We start from the raw sequence: 23,188 nt of genomic DNA, 5'->3' as shown, positions 1-23,188 counted from the left end.
CCCGAGTTCCCGACATGGAATTCCGAGTTGGATGGCCCTTCAAAACGATTTTTCCCAGTCGGAGCTAGTTTTTCCCCGAGTTCCCAGTTGTCTTGAACGCGCTGAAGTTTGAAATCAGAGATTTCCGAGTTCCCAGTTGTTCTGAACGCGGCAAAAACACACGGAAGCTGCCAAGCGTCAGCTGCACCTCAGCTGATCGGAAGTGGAGCGCGCAACCCAAACGAAAGGGTTAGTGCTATCAGGAATCCTTGGGACGTCCCTACACTAAACCCTACCTGTACCATAACCATAAGTTACCCTTACCTAACCATTTTAAATTATATAAACTTCAACGGGGTAGGGCCGTGGTAGACCCTGGTTTTAATGTCTATGTGTAGACACTTGCCTTGACCCAATGACTGTATATATGAAGCCGTGACCCCACTCTCCGAGGGTGTCTCAGGAACAGTTGTGATATGCAAAAAAACAAATTTCCTATTCAAACATGCGTATTAATACACACTTGAAATAGGACAAATAGAAGCACCCACCCATTTATTAATTATCATTATTATTATTATTATTATTATTATAGGGACGTCCCAAGGATCCCAGATAACATGGACCCAAACGACAGGGCAATTGCAGCTAACCTAGCTAGTGGGGGAGAAATGGCTGATACCATAGCTGATACAAGGAGGCTATTCTCCAAGCCTCAGAACTTGAACGACGCGTATGGACCCCCAAGTAACTTTCTAGAGATTGACGTGAGCAACCCTGAAACGGTCGGTGTCGGCAGGACCAGGTTTACCACGTATGAAATCAGACTGAAGGTGAGCATACAAGATAGCTACTAGCGAGCTAACAAAATAACTAGGCAAACCATTAGCTTGCTCTTTAGGGCAATGGACCTGGTCATCTTGATAAAGGGGATTGAGTTTAGTTAGGGTCACGCTAAGAAAGAGATGTGTACTAGTCAGATGTAGATAATATTCGAACTGTCAAATCAGTTAACTAGCTTTTAGCCACGGGGTAGTTAGGTAGTTGTTAGTAGTTATAACAGTTAGCTAGACGGTGGGTTTAGTTAAATAAACTAACATTATACTTAGCATTTGACCAATTCAGCTGTGTATTAAAACGATTAAACTATTTCTGGCAAGGTTATCAAAGTATTGTTGATACAATATTATTGAATGGGCCTCCAGTTTTGGTCGATAGCCTAGCCAGATAGCTAGCTAACGTGCTAACTGTTAGCTTCTCTGACTTCAGGAATGTGAAGTCAAAGGCAAGTTACAAATATGTTGTTGACAGTGGGTCTTGTTTTGTGTGTTGTTTGCAAGAACCCCATGTCTAAAGGCCAGTGAGCCATATAACTAACTAACTAGCTAGTTTGTATTATCTTTGCCAAATTAACTGTCGTACAAACCCTTAACAGATCATTTTTGTGTTCCAGCCACACCCCTGTCATCGGGTGTAAATGGTAGATAGCTAATTGTATTTCGAGAGTTTGGGGCTACAAGGTTCAATCTGCATTTTTGTCTAAATTGAGTTATTGACTTAGCTTTGTTCTGTTCAATGTTCTCTACCTATATTGTACTCTAAATACCCCAATTAATGTTGTTAAGTTCAAAAGAAGACAATATAGAAATTGCTGACACCATTCAAACCAATAAGGGTTCTGAACTTTAAAGCCAACTATCTCAGAATCATCTTTTTGCAGATAGAACCTTATAGTCCCAAGATCTCGATTTGTCACACACCAACAGAAGCAGAAAGCTCAACAAGGGTGTATTTTAACACAGTAAAAGGGGCTTTCATGCCAAGTCTCTACCCAAAAACAGAGCTTGGAGACTCTCCCTCACTCAACGAAGAAATGTCGCTTCTCTATGCCTCCACTCGGATATTGAGCAATACAGATGAATCCAGTGTTTTTCTCTCCCCCTCTCTTATTAATCATAGCAATACTATTCCAGTAAAGGGACTCTCTGTGTAAAATTCAGTTCTATGACATGTTGGTGTACTGAAACTGTACTGGTCAGCTTCTCTGGAATGAAGACAGGATGTTGAGCCAGGCTCAGCATCAGCGAGCCCCACAGCCCACTTACTCACCCCATGCATTTCCTTTCTGCTCTGCTGGGGTGGGGGGCTGGGGGATTAAACAGGACAGATGCATGTCCTCACAAAGCCAGACCTCCTTGCTTCCCTCTGGTGGGGAGTGGATGGGAGGAATCAAGGAAGTACTTTTGAGATTCACCTCTGGTCTCATCCATATTTATAAACTGCGCTATGGAGAGTGAAAGTCACTCATCAACAACTGTTTAACCCTCAAATCAGCTAAAGTTGCTATTGATTGCTTGTAAAGAAAACACAGTTACTCAAAGTATCATCATGACAATAAAGTCTATGACAGACTTAATGCATGGGGTATAACACAATTTAAAAACCTGTCTGGAGCTTGTTCTCATGTTTTATGAAAACTAAAACGAACCAACTGAATAACTGTTACCAACGCAACAACACGTTATAAGACTGCTGAAAAAAGGCTATATTTTTCATCCTCTGCTTTTGTGCTATTTGTTTCACACCACTATTTCCAACACAGAGTGCATAATACAAAACAAATTACCAGAATTATTGCATTTGAAGCGGTACATCAAGAGCTAAGCATGTTATCACCGTACCACCGTCAACCCTGTCTGATTGTCTGGGCTGTCTCTCGCGTTGTTTTCAGTAGCGTGGTGGTTTAGCGCAGCGTACCCCTATAGTATTTATAGCTTTCCCCTACCTAGAGAAGCCTGTCTGCGGGTATTAGAACTGAATATAAGGCTACTGTACTTGATTGGCGTGTAATAATTAGCATATGCGTGTAATCAGCATTTATTGTGCGCCTCATGGCCCTCTGTGACCCTGCTTTGCATAAGAGCCAGGAATAAGAGGAGCATCCCTCACTTCTCAACAAACGTGGTGTCAACTTTGCTTCGCTTCTCTCCTCTTTCCTTTCTTCTCCCTTTCTTTAGAAGTGTTTTACTCCCGTTTCTAAAGGCATTTCGACTATACCGAAAGGCCTGCCTGGTACCTTGGCCAGCCTGGAATGCTTTCCAGTGTTGCTTGTGTTTCGGGTTCCCTCACTGCTTAGCTATAATATTTGTGAACCCCCCCCCCCCCATCCCATGGCAGTGAGAGCCCATACGACCGTGCTGAGAGAGTCTTCTTAATCCCCTCATTGATAGGGGAGAAGAATGAATCAGGCTGGTGTGTGGGGAGGGGAAGGCTTCATCCGCGTCCTCATATGGGCTCCACCACCTACTCTCACCCCCCTGGGGAGGCCACAAAGGCACCCCCTCACTCTTCATCCACCATATCCCTGCATCTCCGTCCCTCGCCCCCCCCCCCAGCCTAGTTGAGAGAATAGTCACCTTAGCCCACAATGACTCTATAAAATCTAGTCATATGACACCTGACCTAACAGGTGAAATGTATGCTGTGCCTGCACCAGCAGTGTCGGATCAGTCAGGTCTCCTCTTCACTGCTATGCCTCCTATAGACTACCTCCTATACTTTGAGTTCCTGTTTCTTTGGTTCCTACTACTCCTTCTAGGTCTCTGTCCCCACTTCAGTATCTATGGTAACTGTTGCACAACTCTTTTAGACAAGTAGTACTATAACTTCATCATGCAATGTCTTGGTTTGGTCGTATGTTAATTTGTCATTATGGTGTTAGCTGATATGGTCATATTACATTTTCATGGTCAGTGCAGCGGTCATTTTATGGTCACTCGTGTGACAAATTTCATGGCGCAGTGGTCTAAGACACTGCATCGCAATGCTAGCTGTGCCACTAGAAATCCTGGTTAGAATCCAGGCTCTGTCGTAGCTGGCCGTGACCGGGAGACCCATGGGGCGGCGCACAATTGGCCCAGCGTCGTCCAGGGTAGGGGAGGGAATGGCAGGCAGGGATGTAACTCAGTTGGTAGAGCATGGTGTTTGCAACGCAAGGGTTGTGGGTTCGATTCCCACGGGGGGCCAGTATGAAAAATAAAATAAAAATAATGTTTGCACTCACTAACTGTAAGTCGCTCTGGATAAGAGCGTCTGCTAAATGACTAAAATGTAAATGTAAAGGTGACATTATGGTCACATGACAAAAGTCACAGCGAGAGAAAGTGTGGCCAGACAGTTGTTGTTTAGGCCTATTGATTGTATATCAGAAACTGCGTTGTGCACTGCAGATGGTGACAGTTTCTCTGCTAAAACCAGTGTCATGTCCTCAAGTTAACCTAGAATTCACATGTGCAGACTTGTAAACCTGAGAAATATGGTCTTGTGTAAAACAATAATGTTGTCTTTGGTCTTTCCGTTTGTCATTAGTTATATTTAAGGTCTTCCTTCTGCCTATAAAATACTGTTAAAATAAGTCCCTTGATAATAGAAGGCTATTGCTAACAGGTTGGATAGCCTAATTGTTAGTTCACTTTCATGGGCTTTAGTTCAGGGTATTTTTTTTACGTGTCTTGAATGCTGAGGAGATGCTCTCTACACAGTCCTAATGTCTCTCAATGATTCAGTTTGATGAGAGGGTGAGAGGACTTTTCTCTCTCTCGATCTCTCAACAGAGTAGTGTATGTTTTTGAACTCAACAAACGGGGGGGAAAGCTTTACCACCAACATTAGACCTTGCCTTTGGTAGACTCCATCTCCCCCTTCAGAGAGCACACTGGAGAGAGTGGACTTTGGGATCTCACTTTGTTTATGGACAGACAGGAGCATATAAAAAGGCCTCTTACAGCTCTCTCTCTCTCTCTCTCTTGTCCACTCCTCCTCCACCTCTCCACTCCCATAGCCTCCCCCTCTTTCTTTCTCTGTTCCATTTTGGGGGTGGAAAAACCTTTTTGGTCATTAATAAAATAGGGAGGGGCGGGGATGGAGGGGCCTTGTCAGGCACAGTCAAGTATAATCCAAATTCTACACCATCCTCTCTGACAACTATTTTAATGGAAATGGGGAACATATTGTATCAAGGCTACCATATCCTACTTGAAATGACAGTATCAAAAGTGGGAGTTGATACTATGGCAACAAAGCAGCTTTCTGCCAGCTAGGGGAGTCGGAGAGAGGAGAGGGAAGGCTGTCGGGCTGTAGGGGCGAGAGAGGGAAAGTGCACAGAGGAAACGACAGAGCGAGAGAGACCCACGGCCCCAGCGCCATTGTTCTCTCCTCTCTTTCCCTTTTAGAATATGATGCGATGAGGTGGTATTGTGCTGCCATTTTTCATACTTTTCATTTTTGAAAGGGAGAGCTAGGGGAGGGTAAGAAGGGGGCAGTGGCTGTTAGGGATGCGGCACTCTCGAACTTGACTTAATCCATCCTGCTAAAAGCTAATGCATAGGCGGCCTTGAACCATTCTCACAGGAGAGGGGTGACCTTTCTCTTAAGGGGTTGGGGCTCTTTTCTCCCCCAAGTCTTTAATGAGCTATGGTATTGTCTCTTCCTACACATGATGCTTCACATGCATTTCTAATGCAGCGGTGGGTTACTCATGGGTTTCTGTTCCTGCCATGTGAAAGCTTTTAGTAGGCCAGTGGCTCAGTTGAAGTGTAGTTGGAAGTTGGGTATTTTTGTGTTGTTTATGAAATGGACCCTGTGTGCTCACTTGCTTAGGCTTACCTTTCTCTCGATCTGCCTTGCTTTGTCTGTTGTGCTTTCTCTCGCTCGCTCTCTCTCGCTTTCTAGCGCTCTCTGTCTGTATGAAGCATCATTAATCACCATAGCCTCGGCTATTCATGGAAAGACTGCTTATACAAATTTTAATCACTTTGTTACATTATCCTTTCTGTTGTAATTCGTTCTTATCTTGTCTAACTGCTCATGTCCAGCTATGTATTGTTTTTCAAAATGCATTGTGATTAGTCAAAATGAGAATGTACAGGTAACTGCCAAAATAAAGGAAACACCAACATAAAGTGTCTTAATATGCGTTGAGCCACCACGAGCCAGAACAGCTTCAATGCACCTTGGCATAGATTCTACAAGTGTCTAACTCTATTGGAGGGATACAACTCCGTTCTTCCACAAGAAATTCCATCATTTGGTGTTTTGTTGATGGTGGCGCCGCTCCAGAATCTCCCACAAGTGTTCAATTGGGTTGATATCTGGTGACTGAGACGGCCAAGGCATATGGTTTACATTGGGTTGATATCTGGTGACTGAGACGGCCAAGGCATATGGTTTACATTGGGTTGATATCTGGTGACTGAGACGGCCAAGGCATATGGTTTACATTGTGTTGATATCTGGTGACTGAGACGGCCAAGGCATATGGTTTACATTGTGTTGATATCTGGTGACTGAGACGGCCAAGGCATATGGTTTACATTGTGTTGATATCTGGTGACTGAGACGGCCAAGGCATATGGTTTACATTGTGTTGATATCTGGTGACTGAGACGGCCAAGGCATATGGTTTACATTGTGTTGATATCTGGTGACTGAGACGGCCAAGGCATATGGTTTACATTGGGTTGATATCTGGTGACTGAGACGGCCAAGGCATATGGTTTACATTGGGTTGATATCTGGTGACTGAGACGGCCAAGGCATATGGTTTACATTGTGTTGATATCTGGTGACTGAGACGGCCAAGGCATATGGTTTACATTGTGTTGATATCTGGTGACTGAGACGGCCAAGGCATATGGTTTACATTGTGTTGATATCTGGTGACTGAGACGGCCAAGGCATATGGTTTACATTGTGTTGATATCTGGTGACTGAGACGGCCAAGGCATATGGTTTACATTGTGTCTTCCCAGATTCCATTTTTCTTCGTTTTCAGTTGTCGCGTTAGAGTTCAGAAATCTGCATTTCGCCTGCGTTTTTATATTGAAAGTCAACAGTTTTTTTGCTTCAATAGAGTCGTCAGGTGCGTGCAACTATAGTTTTCCTTCACAGAAAATACATTAGTGCAACACATTCGGCAGAAAATAGCTTAATTTTCATCAGATGACAACAGAAGTGCAACGCTATTTGGCTAGCATGCACACAAATAAATTAGCTTACAATGAAAAGCAAAGTATTTTTTGCAAAGAAACGATGCATGGTCATCATATTTCTAATGTTTATCATAGAAATGTAGTCAGCTACATGTCCTAATGTTTTGCTTGAAGTTAGTCTTTCATCTAACTGGAGAAAAGTAGGCTACACTGAGAAAAATCAGGAGAAAAGTAGCTACACATCATTCAGAGCACTCTCTGCTGATAGAATGCTGTTGGTGAATTCTCATCTGAGTGGAGAAGTGCAACTGAAGCACAAAATTAGTCTGATGCCGAGCAGAAATTACAATAAGAAGCATTTTAGATCTGCGTTTACAAAACGCAGCAAGATATTTGTTATGCATTTTCTTTTATTTTTTTTCTGTGAAAAACACCGAATTCTGCGTTAACGCAACCCCTGGTTTTGTTTGTTCAGGTTTTCGCTCTGAATCACACTTTTTTTAAATAGGAAAAACAACAATTGGGTGTTCTCAGTCCACAACAATGTTTAAACCACATCAGGAGACCACGTTTAAGGTAAAAATCTTAAGACATTTTGAATTTTGGTTGTAGTTACCATTTAAAGAGCCACTGAACATGCCTATTAGCAAGTGTGTTTTTCTGTTGATCATTAGAAAAATTTGATTTCGGTCTTGGAAGTGTGTTTCCTCACCAATTCCGCATTTGGTTAATGATGTTTGTCCTCCATGAGACGCTAGATGCAGAAGCCTATTTCACTTCCTCAAAATCCCCAGAATGAATCTACGATAACTGAAGATATCTGTAATGAATTTGCAGAGGATGTTTTAGTTGCACAATTTTACATTAAGGTGTTTGGTGCAGTATTTCACAAGTTTAAAAAATTTGCGACGTGTTGTCTTATGTAAACAAAGTCGGAGCTGCTGGGCAGGTCTGTCTCACTGGCTATGCTATTGGATATAGAGCAATCACCGCAGAGGTTCACCCCATGTTAGTGGGCAAATGGACATCGTCAAATCAAAACCCAACCTTCATTTATGGATGTTCCAAACTCCGTCTTAGACGAGACTGACTTTATTACCAAAATTATCCTACTAACACTTTGTAGTACATTTTTGACACTAGAATAAATGTTTCTGACTCATATTGTTGCCACATAAGCCATTTTCAAAGGGATGTGTTGCTTTTTAAAGGCAGTCGCTCTTTAATGCAAGTGAGCATGCAGCACCAGCCAGAGACTATGTTTGGTTAGTGGTGTTTCTGTAACGCTCATGTGATTGCAGAGTTTGCAAAACAATTGGCCACTGGATTGATGCAAATAATCATGATATCCTTCTGCCAGGTAGGCATAGGCTACTTTGTAGTTAGCATTTCATTGACGATTTTTGGGAAAGCCTTTCCATCAACCAGTAGACGGTTATCATTAGCATTATCGCTAACGGCTACACAAAGTGAAAACTAGACATATGAGCACACAACACACAGACGGGGGCATTCCTGTGCCGTTTCAGAAAGTTGCATGAAAATACGAATCACAGATGCATTTTGTTCATGTTTTATGATTAACTTTGGCAAATTTAATGTATTTTCAAATAAGTTCAATACATTTAGTTGATTTCCTACTAAGTTCAATACATTTTTGAATATTGTTGAATTCCTTTTTAATGTCTGGATTCCGCCTGTGTTTTCCGCAACACAGATTTTATTGGACCCTATAGAAAGCTTATGACACCCACCCTTATCCCACCGCTGATCTCTGATAGTGAGAGAAACTGTGTGCTTTTTGAATAACTAAGGAAATAAAGGGGTGGCCCAGGGTGTCCCAATCAATGCCTTATTCCGTAACCAGAGTCACACACACCACGCCCTCAGCCCCAACCTGAACCACGCCCTCAGCCCCAACCTGAACCACGCCCCCAGCCCCAACCTGAACCACGCCCCCAGCCCCAACCTGAACCACGCCCCCAGCCCCAACCTACAGCCAGGTGTGAAGAGGACAGAAACTTGATCTTTGACTTGTGGAGCTGTGTGTGATTAGAAGTGTTTGTTTGAGACCGAAAAGTGTGGGCGAGCTGACTACTCCCCTTTCACCTGACTTGTCCTCTCTTCCTCTTCTTTCACCATTAACGCCAATCTCTTAATCATAGGGTGTGATGGGGTGGTGATTGAAAGCGCAGGTGACTTTCATTTTCTCTCTCTCTTTTGTCCTGAGCAGTGAGGTCCAGGAAGGGGTGTGGATCAGCAAGCCCAAGATTGAACATTTGGAAGGCGTAGTTTGAGTAACCAGAATTGTCCAAACGTCAAGTGTGTGTGTGTGTGTGTTGTGCAGCTTGTGTGAGTGTTGTCTAACTCTAGCACCTGTGTCTCCACACACACAGTTGTGCTCGTGTGTGTTTTGTGTGGGAGCATCGGGACTGGGCCTGATGGGATTAGCGTCTCGGCGGTGGCAGATTACCTGTAACCATGATCTGTTGTCGTGGGGATTAACTTCCCAGTGTTTCATGAAGCGTTCCGTGCTGTGAGGTACCAGAACACTGAGGGACAGCCCACTGAGAGGGAAGACCGCAGCTACAGGGGCTCTAAAGCTAGGCTAATCCCCTTCTCCTGTGACCTGAGAGGAAGGAGGGGGGGGATGACAACCTCACCTGGAGACAGAGGGGAGGGAAATAAGAGGAGAGAGAATGGCTGGGTAGACAAACGAGAGAAGGCATACTACTACGGAAAGAAAGAGAAGGGCGTTAAGGAGAAAGGGGGTAAGGAGAGGTGAAGGATGAGATGAGAAAGAAAGGTGGAACGAGAGAGAACATTCCTTCAGTTCTCCTTGTAGTGTTCTATACCTTTTTCCCTCACCTTGTTCTTTGTCTTCCGTTATCAACTGTCAGAAGAACCCCAACATGAGGGAAAGTTTCTATTTTATTTTTCAGCTACTTTTAATAAATGTTCTGCTATTACCAATTGACTTCCTTGTAGTTTTTGTGGTAAGAATTTCTTTCTCCAATTGTTATTATCAAATAACTTGAATTTTTTATTTTTGAATCCTGCCAAAATAATTCTCTCTTCTAGCTCTCATTAATGTAGAGGAGAAAAATCCATAATTTTACAGAGAGGAGGGGAGGGAAAAAGAGAGCGGACCGAGAGGACAGAAGACGAGGAGAGTACGGTCTGTGTTTTTCCCAGTGAAAAGACTCAAGAGGGGTCTCAAGGGCAAAACACTGACTTATTATAGGAGAAGGAAAATATGAGGGAGGGGGGGGGGGTGAGAGCGAGGGAGACCATGAGAACGAAAAGGCCACTTCTGCTCTCCTTTCTTAATTAGTCCGCCATAGTCCATACAGCCCCCTCTCCCCACATCCCCCCCAATTTATTAATCTATTTACTCAGCGTGCTAGCTACCTATCCATCTCTTTATCACACTCTCACACACTCCTTCGTTCTCCTGCTTATCGATCATTCTGCCACTGCTCGCACACATCGCCCCGCATGCATCCATCTATCTAACTGCTCAATGGTTTCTGCTCTTGTGGCTCTCCATGAATTCTGACCTTCTGTGATTGTTGTCTGTCTATGGGGAAATTGTATTTTTCTCTCCAGGTTGTGTATTGTGGCTGGGATGGCCGCAGGATGCTGCTTTCATGACAGGTGAAGAGCTTTGGCATTGTGTTCTAATGTGCTGCTGTACGCTTCAGTGGTGTATGTCAATGCCGAAACATTTCATGAAATGTAATCTCCAGTGCTCATTAAACAGCACTACGCACACTCTCTCGATCTTTCTTTCTTTCTTTCTTTCTCTCTCTCTCTCGATCTTTCTCTCTCTCTCTCAGCTCGTCCAAAGTGAATCAGACCTTGGTGAGCACTGTAAGGGCAAACTTCAATACAGTATTTCAATTTCCAATTGAATTTTCTATTTGTATGGCTCTTTTAACAAAGTAATTTGCCACAGAGTGCCTAACACAAGGCTAGGCCCAAACGCCACAATAGCAAGCCGGTCATTCACTCTGCATCTACTCCCTACCTCCACTCTCATAGCCAGTGTGTGGTAAGTGTCTCTGGGACAAAATGGCTGCTGTGTATCACTTGGGTTACTACACACTAGTGGTGGAAGGGTTGATGGTACCATACAGTGTGTTGTGAGACCTGTTGAAAAAAGCTTTATAAATCCCAGTCTAGTATCAATATCATCACAGGGTTCTCCCCAAAGAATGTAAGAAGGTGATGCGCCACCTTGTGGACTGGCTGCGCCAGTATGTACAAAAATAAATATATATAGAGTACCAGTCAAAAGTTTTCTTTTTACTATTTTCTACATTGTAGAATAATAGTGAAGACCTCAAAACTATGAAATAACACATATGGAATCATGTAGTAACCCAAAAAGTGTTAAACAAATCAAAATATATTTGAGATTCTTCAAAGTAGCCACACTTTGCCTTGATGACAGCTTTGCACACTCTTGGCATTCTCTCAACCAGCTTCATGAGGAATGCTTTTCCAACAGTCTTGAAGGAGTTCCCACATATGCTGAGCACTTGTTGGCTGCTTTTCCTTCACTCTGCGGTCCAACTCATCCCAAACCATCACAATTGGGTTGAGGTCGGGTGATTGTGGAGGCCAGGTCATCTGATGCAGCACTCCATCACACTCCTTCTTGGTCAAATAGCCCTTACACAGCCTGGAGGTGTGTTGGGTCATTGTCCTGTTGAAAAACAAATGATAGTCCCACTAAGCGCAAACCAGATGGGATGGCGTATCGTTGCAGAATGCTGTGGTAGCCATGCTGGTTAAGTGTGCCTTGAATTCTAAATAACTCAGTGTCACCAGCAAAGCACCATCACACCACCTCTTCCATGCTTCATGGTGGGAACCACACACGCAGAGATCATCCATTCACCTACTCTGTGTCTCACAAAGACACAGCGGTTGGAAGCAAAAATCTCATTTGGTCTCATCAGGCCAAAGGACAGATTTCTACCGGTCTAATGTCCATTGTTCGTGTTTCTTGGCCCAAGCAAGTCTCTTCTTCTTGGCCCAAGCAAGTCTCCTCTGAACAGTTGATGTTGATGTGTCTGTTACTTGAACTCTGAAGCATTTATTTGGGCTGTAATTTCTAAGGCTGGTAACTATAATGAACTTATCCTCTGCAGCAGATGTAACTCTGGGTCTTCCTTTCCTGTGGCGGTCCTCATAAGAGCCAGTTTCATCATAGTGCTTGATGGTTTTTGCGACTGCACTTGAAGAAACTTTCAAAGTTCTTGACGTTTTCTGGATTGACTGACCTTCATGTCTTAAAGTAATGATGGACTGTCGTTTCTCTTTGCTTATTTGAGCTGTTCTTGCCATAATATGGACTTGGTCTTTTACCAAATATATTCCGTATACCACCCCTACCTTGTCACAACACAACTGATTGGCTCAAATGCATTAAGAAGGAAAAAAATACACACATTAACTTTTAACAAGGCACACCTGTTAATTGAAATGCATTCCAGGTGACTACCTCGTGAAGCTGGTTGAGAGAATGCCAAGAGTGTGCAAAGCTGTCATCAAGGCAAAGGGATTTGTTAAACACTTTCTTGGTTACTACATGATTCCATATGTGTTATTTCATAGTTTTGATGTCTTCACTATTATTCTACAATGTAAAAAATAGTCAAAATAAAGAAAAAGCCTTGAATGAGTAGGTGTGTCCAAACTTTTGACTGGTACTGTGTATATACATACAGTGCCAACGGAACGTTTTCAAACCCCTTGACTTTTTCCACATTTTGTTAGGTTACAGCCTTATTCTAAAATTGATTAAATAATTTTTTCACTCATCAATCTACACACAATACCCCATAATGACAAAGCAGAAACAGTTTTTTGGGGACATTTTTGATAATTTATTACAAATAAACAAATCATATTTACATGAGTATTCAGACCCTTTACTCAGTACTTTGTTGAAGAACCTTTGGTTGCGATTACAGCCTCGAGTCTTCTTGGGTATGACTCTAAAAGCTTGGGACCCGTATTTGGGGAGTTTCTCCCATTCTTCTCTGCAGATCCTCTCAAGCTCTGTGAGGTTGGTTGAGGAGCGTCGCTACACAGCTATTTTCAGGGCTCTCCAGAGATGTTTAATCGGGTTCAAGTCCGGGATCTGGCTGGGCCACTCAAGGACATTCAGAGATTTGTCCCGAAGACACTCCTGCGTTGTCTTAGCTGTGTGCTTAGGGTCGTTGTCCTGTTGGAAGGTAATCCTTCACCCCAGTCTGAGGTCCTAAGCGCTCTGGAGCAGTTTTCATCAAGGATCTCTCTGTACTTTGCTCCGTTCATCTATCCCTCAATCCTGACTAGTCTCCCAGTCCCTGCCGCTGAAAAACATCTCTACAGCATGATGCTGCCACCAACATGCTTCACCGTAGGGATGGGGCAAGGTTTCCTTCATTCGTGACGCTTGGCATTCAGGCCAAAGTGTTCAATCTTGGTTTCATCAGACCAGAGAATCTTGTTTCTATTGGTCTGCGAGTCCTTTAGGTGCCTTTTGGCAAACCTCCACGTGGGCTGTCATGTGCCTTTTACTAAGGAGTGGCTTCTGTCTGGCCACTCTACCATAAAGGCCTGATTGGTGGAGTGCTGCAGAGATGGTTTGTTTCTGGAAGGTTCTCCCATCTCCACAGAGGAACTCTGGAGCTCTGTCAGAGTGACCATCGGGTTCTTGGTCAGCTTCCTGACCAAGGTCCTTCTCCCCCGATTGCTCAGTTTGGCCGGGTGGCCAGCTCTAGGAAGAGTCTTGGTGGTTCCAAACTTCTTCCATTTAAGAATGATGGAGGCAATGGTGTTCTTGGGGACCTTCAATGCTGCAGACATTTTTTGGTACCCTTTCCCAGATCTGTGCCTCGACACAATCCTGTCTCGGAGCTCTACGGACAATTCCTTCGACCTCATGGCTTGGTTTTTGTATTGACATGCACTATCAACTGTGGGACCTTTATTTAGATTCATGTCGAATCAATATAATTTACCAGAGGTGGACTCCAATCAAGTTGTAGAAACATCTCAATGATGATCAATGGAAACAGGATGCACCTGAGCTCAATTTCGAGTCTCATAGCAAAGGGTCTGTAAGTAAGGTATTTCCGTATTTTTATTTTTTATACATTTGCTAAAAACCTGTTTTTGCTTTGTCATTATGGGGTATTGAGGGGGGAAAAAATAATTGCATACATTTTAGAATAAGGCTGTAATGTAACAAAGTGGAAAAAGGGAAGGGGTCTGAATACTTTCCGAATGCACTGTACATTCGTGGTCGAAAGTTTTGAGATATTTTTGTCAGATGTTACTATGGTATACTGAAGTATAATTACATGCATTCCATAAGTGTCAAAGGCTTTTATTGACAATTACATTAAGTTTATGCAAAGAGTCAATATTTGCAGTGTTGACCCTTCTTTTTCAAGACCTCTGCAATCCGCCCTGGCATGCTGTCAATTAACTTCTGGGCCACATCCTGACTGATGGCAGCCCATTCCTGCATAATCAATGCTTGGAGTTTGTCAGAATTTGTGGGTTTTTGTTTGTCCACCCGCCTCTTGAGGATCGACCACAAGTTCTCAATGGGATTAAGGTCTGGGGAGTTTCCTGGCCATGGACCCAAAATGTTGATGTTTTGTTCCCCGAGCTACTTAGTTATCACTTTTGCCTTATGGCAAGGTGCTCCATCATGCTGGAAAAGGCATTGGTCGTCACCAAACTGTTCTTGGATGGTTGGGAGAAGTTGCTCTCGGAGGATGTGTTGGTACCATTCTTTATTCATGGCTGTGTTCTTAGGCAAAATTGTGAGTGAGTCCACTCCCTTGGCTGAGAAGCAACCCCACACATGAATGGTCTCAGGATGCTTTACTGTTGGCATGACACAGGACTGATGGTAGCGCTCACCTTGTCTTCTCCGTACAAGGTGTTTTCCGGATGCCCCAAACAATCGGAAAGGGGATTCATCAGAGAAAATGACTTTACCCCAGTCCTCAGCAGTTCAATCCCTGTACCTTTTGCACAATTTCAGTCTGTCCCTGATGTTTTTCCTGGAGAGAAGTGGCTTCCTCGCTGCCCTTCTTGACACCAGGCCATCCTCAAAGTCTTCGCCTCACTGTGCGTGCAGATGCACTCACACCTGCCTGCTGCCATTCCTGAGCAAGCTCTGCACTGGTGGTGCCCCGATCCCGCAGCTGAATCAACTTTAGGAGACGGTCCTGGCGCTTGCTGGACTTTCTTGGGCGCCCTGACACCTTCTTCACAACAATTGAACCTCTCTCCTTGAAGTTCTTGATGATCCGATAAATGGTTGATTTAGGTGCAATCTTACTAGCAGCAATATCCTTGCATGTGAAGCCCTTTTTGTGCAAAGCAATGATGACGGCACGTGTTTCCTTGCAGGTAACCATGGTTAACAGAGGAAGAACAATGATTTCAAGCACCACCCTCCTTTTAAAGCTTCCAGTCTGAGTTAGAATAACAATCAGCATGACAGAGTGATCTCCAGCCTTGTCCTCGTCAACACATTTAAGTTTACATTTACGTCATTTAGCAGGCGCTCTTATCCAGAGCGACTTACAAATTGGTGCATTCACCTTATAGCCAGTGGGATAACCACTTTACAATATGTTTTTTTTTTTCTTTCTTTCTTTGGGGTGAGTAAGGGGGGGTAGAAGGATTACTTTATCCTATCCCAGGTATTCCTTAAAGAGGTGGGGTTTCAAGTGTCTCCGGAAGGTGGTGAGTGACTCCGCTGTCCTGGCGTCGTGAGGGAGCTTGTTCCACCATTGGGGTGCCAGAGCAGCGAACAGTTTTGACTGGGCTGAGTGGGAACTGTGCTTCCGCAGAGGTAGGGGGGCCAGCAGGCCAGAGGTGGATGAACGCAATGCCCCCGTTTGGGTGTAGGGACTGATCAGAGCCTGAAGGTACGGAGGTGCCGTTCCCCTCACAGCTCCGTAGGCAAGCACCATGGTCTTGTAGCAGATGCAAGCTTCAACTGGAAGCCAGTGGAGTGTGCGGAGGAGCGGGGTGACGTGAGAGAACTTGGGAAGGTTGAACACCAGACGGGCTGCGGCATTCTGGATGAGTTGTAGGGGTTTAATGGCACAGGCAAGGAGCCCAGCCAACAGCGAGTTGCAGTAATCCAGACGGGAGATGACAAGTGCCTGGATTAGGACCTGTGCCGCTTCCTGTGTAAGGCAGGGTCGTACTCTCCGAATGTTGTAGAGCATGAACCTACAGGATCGGGTCACCGCCTTGATGTTAGCGGAGAACGACAGGGTGTTGTCCAGGGTCACGCCAAGGCTCTTTGCACTCTGGAAGGAGGACACTACGGAGTTGTCAACCGTGATGGCGAGATCATGGAACGGGCAGTCCTTCCTCGGGAGGAAGAGCAGCTCCGTCTTACCGAGGTTCAGCTTGAGGAGGGGGGGAGGATTCAGCAGGGAGGAGAAGGTGGCAAAGAGCTTCCTAGGGTTAGAGGCAGATGCTTGGAATTTAGAGTGGTAGAAAGTGGCTTTAGCAGCAGAAACAGAGGAAGAAAATGTAGAGAGGAGGGAGTGAAAAGATGCCAGGTCCGCAGGGAGTCTAGTTTTCCTCCATTTCCGCTCGGCTGCCTGGAGCCCTGTTCTGTGAGCTCGCAATGAGTCGTCAAGCCACGGAGCAGGAGGGGAGGACCGAGCCGGCCAGGAGGATAGGGGACATAGAGAGTCAAAAGATGCAGAAAGGGAGGAGAGGAGGGTTGAGGAGGCAGAATCAGGTGATTGGAGGGAGAAGAATTGAGCAGAGGGAAGAGATGATAGGATGGAAGAGTAGCGGGAGAGAGAGAGCGAAGGTTGCGACGGCGCATTACCATTTGAGTAGGGGCAGAGTGAGTAGTGTTGGAGGAGAGCGAGAGAGAAAAGGATACAAAGTAGTGGTCGGAGACTTGGAGGGGAGTTGCAGTGAGATTAGTAGAAGAACAGCATCTAGTAAAGATGAGGTCAAGCGTATTGCCTGCCTTGTGAGTAGGGGGGGACGGTGAGAGGGTGAGGTCAAAAGAGGAGAGGAGTGGAAAGAAGGGGGCAGAGAGAAATGAGTCAAAGGTAGACGTAGGGAGGTTAAAGTCACCCAGAACTGTGAGGGGTGAGCCATCCTCAGGAAAGGAACTTGTCAAGCTCATTGATGAACTCTCCAAGGGAACCTGGAGGGCGATAAATGACAAGGATGTTAAGCTTGAATGGGCTAGTGACTGTGACAGCATGGAATTCAAATGAGGAGATAGACAGATGGGTCAGGGGAAAAAGAGAGAATGTCCACTTGGGAGAGATGAGGATTCCTGTGCCACCACCCCGCTGACCAGATGCTCTCGGGGTATGCGAGAACACATGATCAGGTGAGGAGAGAGCAGTAGGAGTAGCAGTGTTTTCAGTGGTAATCCATGTTTCCGTCAGCGCCAAGAAGTTGAGGGACTGGAGGGTAGCATAGGCTGAGATGAACTCTGCCTTGTTGGCCGCAGAACGGCAGTTCCAGAGGCTGCCGGAGACCTGGAACTCCACGTGGGTCGTGCGTGCAGGGACCACCAGGTTAGAGAGGCAGCAGCCACGCGGTGTGAGGCGTTTGTATAGCCTGTGCAGAGAGGAGAGAACACTCACCTGTGTTAATGAGAAAATCACTGACATGATGGCAGCTGGTCCTTTTGTGGCAGGGCTGAAATGCAGTGGAAATGTTTTTTTTGGGGTTAAGTTCATTTTCATGGCAAAGAGGGATTTTGCAATTAATTGCAATTCATCTGATCACTCTTCATGACATTCTGGAGTATATGCAAATTGCCATCATCAAAACTGAGGCAGCAGACTTTGAAACTTAGTATATGTGTCATTCTCAAAACTTTTGACCACAACTGTATGTACCCTTATTCTCTTGGGACAGTAATGTTTATGCAATCCAAGCGCCACATCACATTTTTACATTTGAGTTATTTAGCAGACGCTCTTATCCAGTGCGACTTATCGGAGCAATTAGGGTTAAGTGACTTTCTCAAGAGCACATCTATAGATTTTTCACCTAGTCATATCGGGGATTCGAACCGACAACATATTGGTTACTGGTCCAATGCCCTTAACCACTAGGCTACCTGCCGCCCCCAATCAGAATCACCCAAATCTTCAGTTGTTAATCTTCTTCTGTCTCTGAGACCACACAGCAAAGCAACAAACAAGTTTGAAAAATCCAATGCATGAGACACACTGCACGTACCTCAGCCTAGTCCGGCAGATGAGTCGCAATGGTGAAAATGAAAGGACTTCTGCCGGAACGCATACAGTTTAACGCAGTTGGTTTCCACAGGGCTTAAGTCTTTTTTTTAAATCTCTGTTTTTTCCCTTAGACCAACCTGCCCATCTTCAAGCTGAAGGAGTCTCGTGTGCGGAGACGGTACAGCGACTTTGAGTGGCTCAGAGGGGAGCTGGAGAGAGATAGCAAGGTGAGCCATCTGGGGGGTTTACAGCAGTCTAGATACACTTTACACAGGAAAAAGGAAATCGAAACAGAGAGAGAGAGAAACACAACAATAAAACTGCTAAAGGATTTTCACTTGGTTTATGCCACTAATGTGTGTGTGTGTGTGTGTGTTTGTGTGTCGCTCTCAGGTGGTGGTCCCCCCTCTCCCAGGGAAAGCTCTGTTCAGACAGCTGCCGTTCCGAGGGGACGATGGGATATTTGACGATTCCTTCATCGAGGAGCGGAGAGCTGGGCTGGAGCAGTTCCTCAACAAGTGAGTCTACACAGACATCCCAAGATCCTCTGCTTCCTAGAATCAGGGTGTTGTTTTGTGATATTACTACTTTTCTATTGATGTCAGGTGTGTGTGTGAGAGCGTGCATGTAGACGTGTGTGTTTGTTAAATATATCAATGCAGCCACTCTTAGCTCAATCTTAACCTTAGGAGCCTATGAAACACTTAACATAAATCAGTTGATCAATTAGATTCTCTCTCTCTGTGTCGTTTAACAAACTGAACACATACAGAGGGATATGTCTCCCAACCCCCCCCCCCCTCCTCCTCAATTCTCCTTCATAATTACCTGGTAAACGAACAAGAAGTGTGTCCCTTAGTACTTCCTACATTTGTTTTAATTTAATGTGTAATTTATGATAATTGTGTCTCAAATTACAGCAAGTGGTTTCCTGAGGGATGGTGTGTGCACCCCTGCTTATTTTTTACCCCAAGGTGTTCTCACCCCCATGTAGAGAACAATAAAAGTTACAGTGGGACTGTAATTATTTGCTTTGATTGCAGACTTGGCTATTATCTTTGTTTCATGTGCAAATGTGGCGAATGCTACCTGTTAGAATATTAAGTATGCTAAAACCATAAATTGTTTTTTCAAGGGAGCTGAGAATGCGTTGGTAATTAAGTTTTCTTCTTTTTTTTCTCAATTAAATGCTACTGTTGATCATAGCATTGTTTAGACTTAATAGCTGCACGGTGGAATGGAGCTGGTTCGTTCTGCTGTTATAATCTGTGATTGAGTGTATTGTGGAGAGGAAAACCCTTTTCCTGGAGGTAAACACCGTTATCACTTCTAAACAACCCAGCAGAGGAGGAGAGAACAGCACAGTGAAGTTTGGAAGGAAATTGGTTGGCCATATTGTTCAAAAATGAAAGGTGAGATTTGTAATCAGACTTGGGATGGAGGAGTGGGGACAGGGTTGGGTGCGATCAGTGGCCAGGTGAAATATAGTTTAATTGAACGCTGTAAAAAAATTTAATTGATTGAGTCACGGAGTGTCGGGGTGGGGGGGCTCAACTTGCTCATTTGATGGCAAATGGAAGCCTCCTCAAATCCTCCATAATTTTTCTGTTGTTTGACCGGTACGTGAACCCTTGGGGTCATGCTTGGCCTTCAGAAATATTTTTCATTTTAGACCGTAGCTGAGAGGATGATGAGAGTACATCAGTCATGGAAAACTGGTCTGTCTTTCCCTTTGCTTTGCTTCCATCCCTCTTCCTCTTCCTCTCCCTGACCTCAATGGTAATTATCAGCATGTTCTCAATCCTTTGCTCTTAATCAAATTCTCCTGCTCCAGATGTAACATGGAGATTTTTTTTAAATAACTTTTAGTGAAAGTGCTCCCTGTTCCCTCTCAATGACCATCAGACATAGGTCAGTGGTCTTCCAAAATGCACCTGATCTGACCGTTTGGACATTGAAAAAATTGAAAACAAACCTGCTGAAAATGCGGGCACGTTTTGCTACCCTTTTGACAACACTTTTCACAGTTACTGTCCCGTTATGGTCATGCTCTCTATGGAAGCCTTATGTTCCACATAAGAACGAAGAGGAATAAGTAAGGAAGTAATTATGGTCAAGGATTGTATTGAGATTTCTTCCAGGACAAAATGTATGTACAAAATGGGTTCTTTGTTACCATGTACTTTGTAGCCTGTCAGACAGACTGTAACAACAACATGTATTCATAAGCTAAGTATTCATAACCTCTGTGTCTCTCCCTGTCTTGTGTTTCAGAGTGGCTGGTCACCCTTTGGCTCAGAACGAGCGCTGTCTGCACATGTTTCTACAGGATGAGTCTGTGGACAAGACCTATACCCCCTCCAAAATACGACAAGCCTAAGAGCAGGACCACCACTCGGCCCAGGCCACTTCCGGCCCACAACCCAAAGCTCTAATCTCTACTGCTAACGGCCCTGCTCTGCTCTGACCAAAAACACTTATGATCTTCTTCACTCTTCTTTCATTTGCAATCCCTTTCTTTGTCTTTTATTTCCGTTTGATTAGTGATCTCATGTATTGCTGGTTTTCAACTCTCGATTGGATCAAACTAAGAAATGGTCCCAATGTAATAACTGTGGTTGAAAATTATTTATAATCGGTTTTGTCTCTAAATGCCACTAACTTGGGTATTTTACATTATGTTATCTGTATTTATCAGTTAGGTATGTCTTGGATATTTTTACTTTAAAGAAATATTAAAAAATACCTTTCCATGTATGCAAACCTCATGTTTAAACCCCATACATTACGCACTGTTGTTTCCACTCAATGTCCAATTGGAATGATTGTCCTCACCACCATAACTGTGACTTCACACACTTTGTAGATGATCCCTGACTCTGAAAATCACAATTTGTTCGATGGTCCCTGAAAGATCATGACGTCAGTGATCTTCAGGTCGGAGAAGTCGGAGCTCTAGGATAATGCCAGAGATTCCGACTGGTAATTCTGAGTTGGATGACCATTAAAATAATTAAAAAATCCATTCGGAGTTTGCTTTTTTCAGAGTTCCCAGTTGTCATGAATGCACTTAAATCGGAGCGTTCCGAGTTGTCTTGTACCCACCGTCAGTGTGTACTACCAGCCAGCACTAGCCTGTAAATTATTTTCTAATGAGAAAAAATGCACCACAGAGGGGAACCCCACAACATTTTTCTACCGACTGACTGTGCATGTGCGTTTATGACGTTTGTATACTGCTGTGCCATTTTGTTTATTTTGAAAGTTTTTCAATAAAACTGGTCAAAAGCACTCATACGCATGAGGTGATGATGCGTTGTCATGTTTTTCCTGAATAAAGATTTCAGTGAATACACACACATTTTGGTCCATGCTGCTTCTGATATACAGATGTTAGGTCCCGCTGCCAATGGCAACCTGCTGTACACCAAACTCCCTATGAACCCTGTTTTTCTCCACTTTAATTGGATTGAACGACATTGATCGCCACTAATGATGTCAACGGTACTTTTTTTTTTCATCATTATGAAAGCCAATTTAACGATAAAGCACTTGATTCATTGGACAACACTTGAAACCCCTGAGCCAATGTGTTATTGCTACAGATTCTCCCAAGGTCTCATCTAGGGCATGACTCAATATGCACTCTACTGCAGTCTAACTTTAAAACCCATGGCATTTGTTCTCATTGGGGTTTCAGGGAATTGTACCCTTCTCTCTGGTTCACATTCACGTGATTTTGGAATCCAAAACTGCCATATACCCGAAAAAGCTGGATAGCAGATTTAGTGAAAAGAAAACAATCAATTTAACAAACGTCGTGGCATAGGGGTAACTCAATGACAATTTGGGACGCCTATAATTCAATATCATTTATTATTCTAATATATTTCAGTACAACTCTCACAAAATTATAACTCCCACTTTGTACAACAGAGAAAAATATTTACAGCCAAAAGCAAAAATCCAAGTGCTGAATATTTTTTTCCAGTGTTAGTGTCTAACTTCACAAAGTACTCATTTTAATGACACGCCAACACAAACAGGCGACATTTCACTCAGCCTTAAACATAGAAACCTGCACATTCCAATTACTCGTTTTATTTCTCAATTTGAGAGCTTAAAACAGCATATGTCAAGTCCTCAGGGCCCAGTTAAATTGTTTATATATATATATATATATATATATATGTATATATAGTTTCCCCCTATTCAGTAGAATTAAATGCATAGAAATATATTTAATAGAACAGACGAATCAGACTTGAATGGGGACTCCCGTTCTATTAATTCTATTTCTATACATTTAATCCTATCCGATAGGCGAAATCCAGATAGTTTTTTTTTTTATGGGCCCTGATGTGCTCGTTCCTCTCAATCCTCTGAGTGTATGGGATCATCACACGAGCTTGTGGAGAACAGTCAGCGTTGTCCCATCTTGAGGAGATGGTGCCTCCTCTTCAGCAGTTGAACACTCCACGGCCTTTGGTTTCAGCACTGGGTCAAGTGCGACCCATATCACATCTGACCGTGGCTTGAGCTGCGAGTAATCTTTTTTGGTTTCTTCCATTCGCTCAGATTGAACAATGCAATAAAAGATTGAAAGGGCATTTGTTGTAAAGCTCATTGGTCTTAGAGACACTCAAAAACATCTCCACGTCTTTAAAGGTTCATCAATTACGGACAGATGGCTCATTCCACTGTAAAAGTCTTTACAATTGAAGATTATCCTTATTTTGTGATAACCAGAGATTGCAGTATTTTGTGAAATTCTAACCTACTTAAATTGGCTAGGCAATTCTATTAGGGAAATTACATCCTCAAAACTTAAGCCTACCCCAAAGATGATTGTTCTACTTGGTCAAATCAAGCTGTTTTACAGTCTTCAATAAGAGGAATGATTTTTTTTCTGTTCTTAAAGTTCAACTTGCCATGTGCTCATTAGAACATTTGTGTCTG

General features: G+C 43.7%; 1 protein-coding gene across 1 annotated transcript; it reads left to right on the top strand.

The window, feature by feature from the left end:
- The first annotated feature begins 598 nt into the window (after positions 1-598).
- LOC311106433 (sorting nexin-3-like) lies at positions 599-21,590 on the top strand. Its single transcript, XM_084148767.1, has 4 exons — positions 599-812; positions 18,361-18,456; positions 18,623-18,747; positions 20,504-21,590. Exons 1-4 carry the CDS (start codon positions 600-602, stop codon positions 20,607-20,609), a joined length of 540 nt encoding a protein of 179 aa, XP_084004893.1. The 5' UTR covers position 599; the 3' UTR covers positions 20,610-21,590.
- The last annotated feature ends 1,598 nt before the right edge of the window (positions 21,591-23,188 follow it).

The sequence above is a fragment of the Coregonus lavaretus genome (genome assembly GCF_964263955.1).
Source record: "Coregonus lavaretus genome assembly, chromosome: 31".
In the NCBI taxonomy this organism is placed as follows: Eukaryota; Metazoa; Chordata; class Actinopteri; order Salmoniformes; family Salmonidae; genus Coregonus; species Coregonus lavaretus.
This window is presented reverse-complemented; position numbering and strand designations above follow the sequence as displayed.

Coding starts and splice junctions, on each gene's coding strand:
- LOC311106433 (XM_084148767.1), top strand. CDS start 600: ATGGACCCAAACGACAGGGCAATTGCAGCTAACCTAGCTAGTGGGGGA. Junction 813..18,360: donor CGTATGAAATCAGACTGAAG/GTGAGCATACAA, acceptor TTTTTCCCTTAG/ACCAACCTGCCCATCTTCAA. Junction 18,748..20,503: donor CTGGAGCAGTTCCTCAACAA/GTGAGTCTACAC, acceptor CTTGTGTTTCAG/AGTGGCTGGTCACCCTTTGG.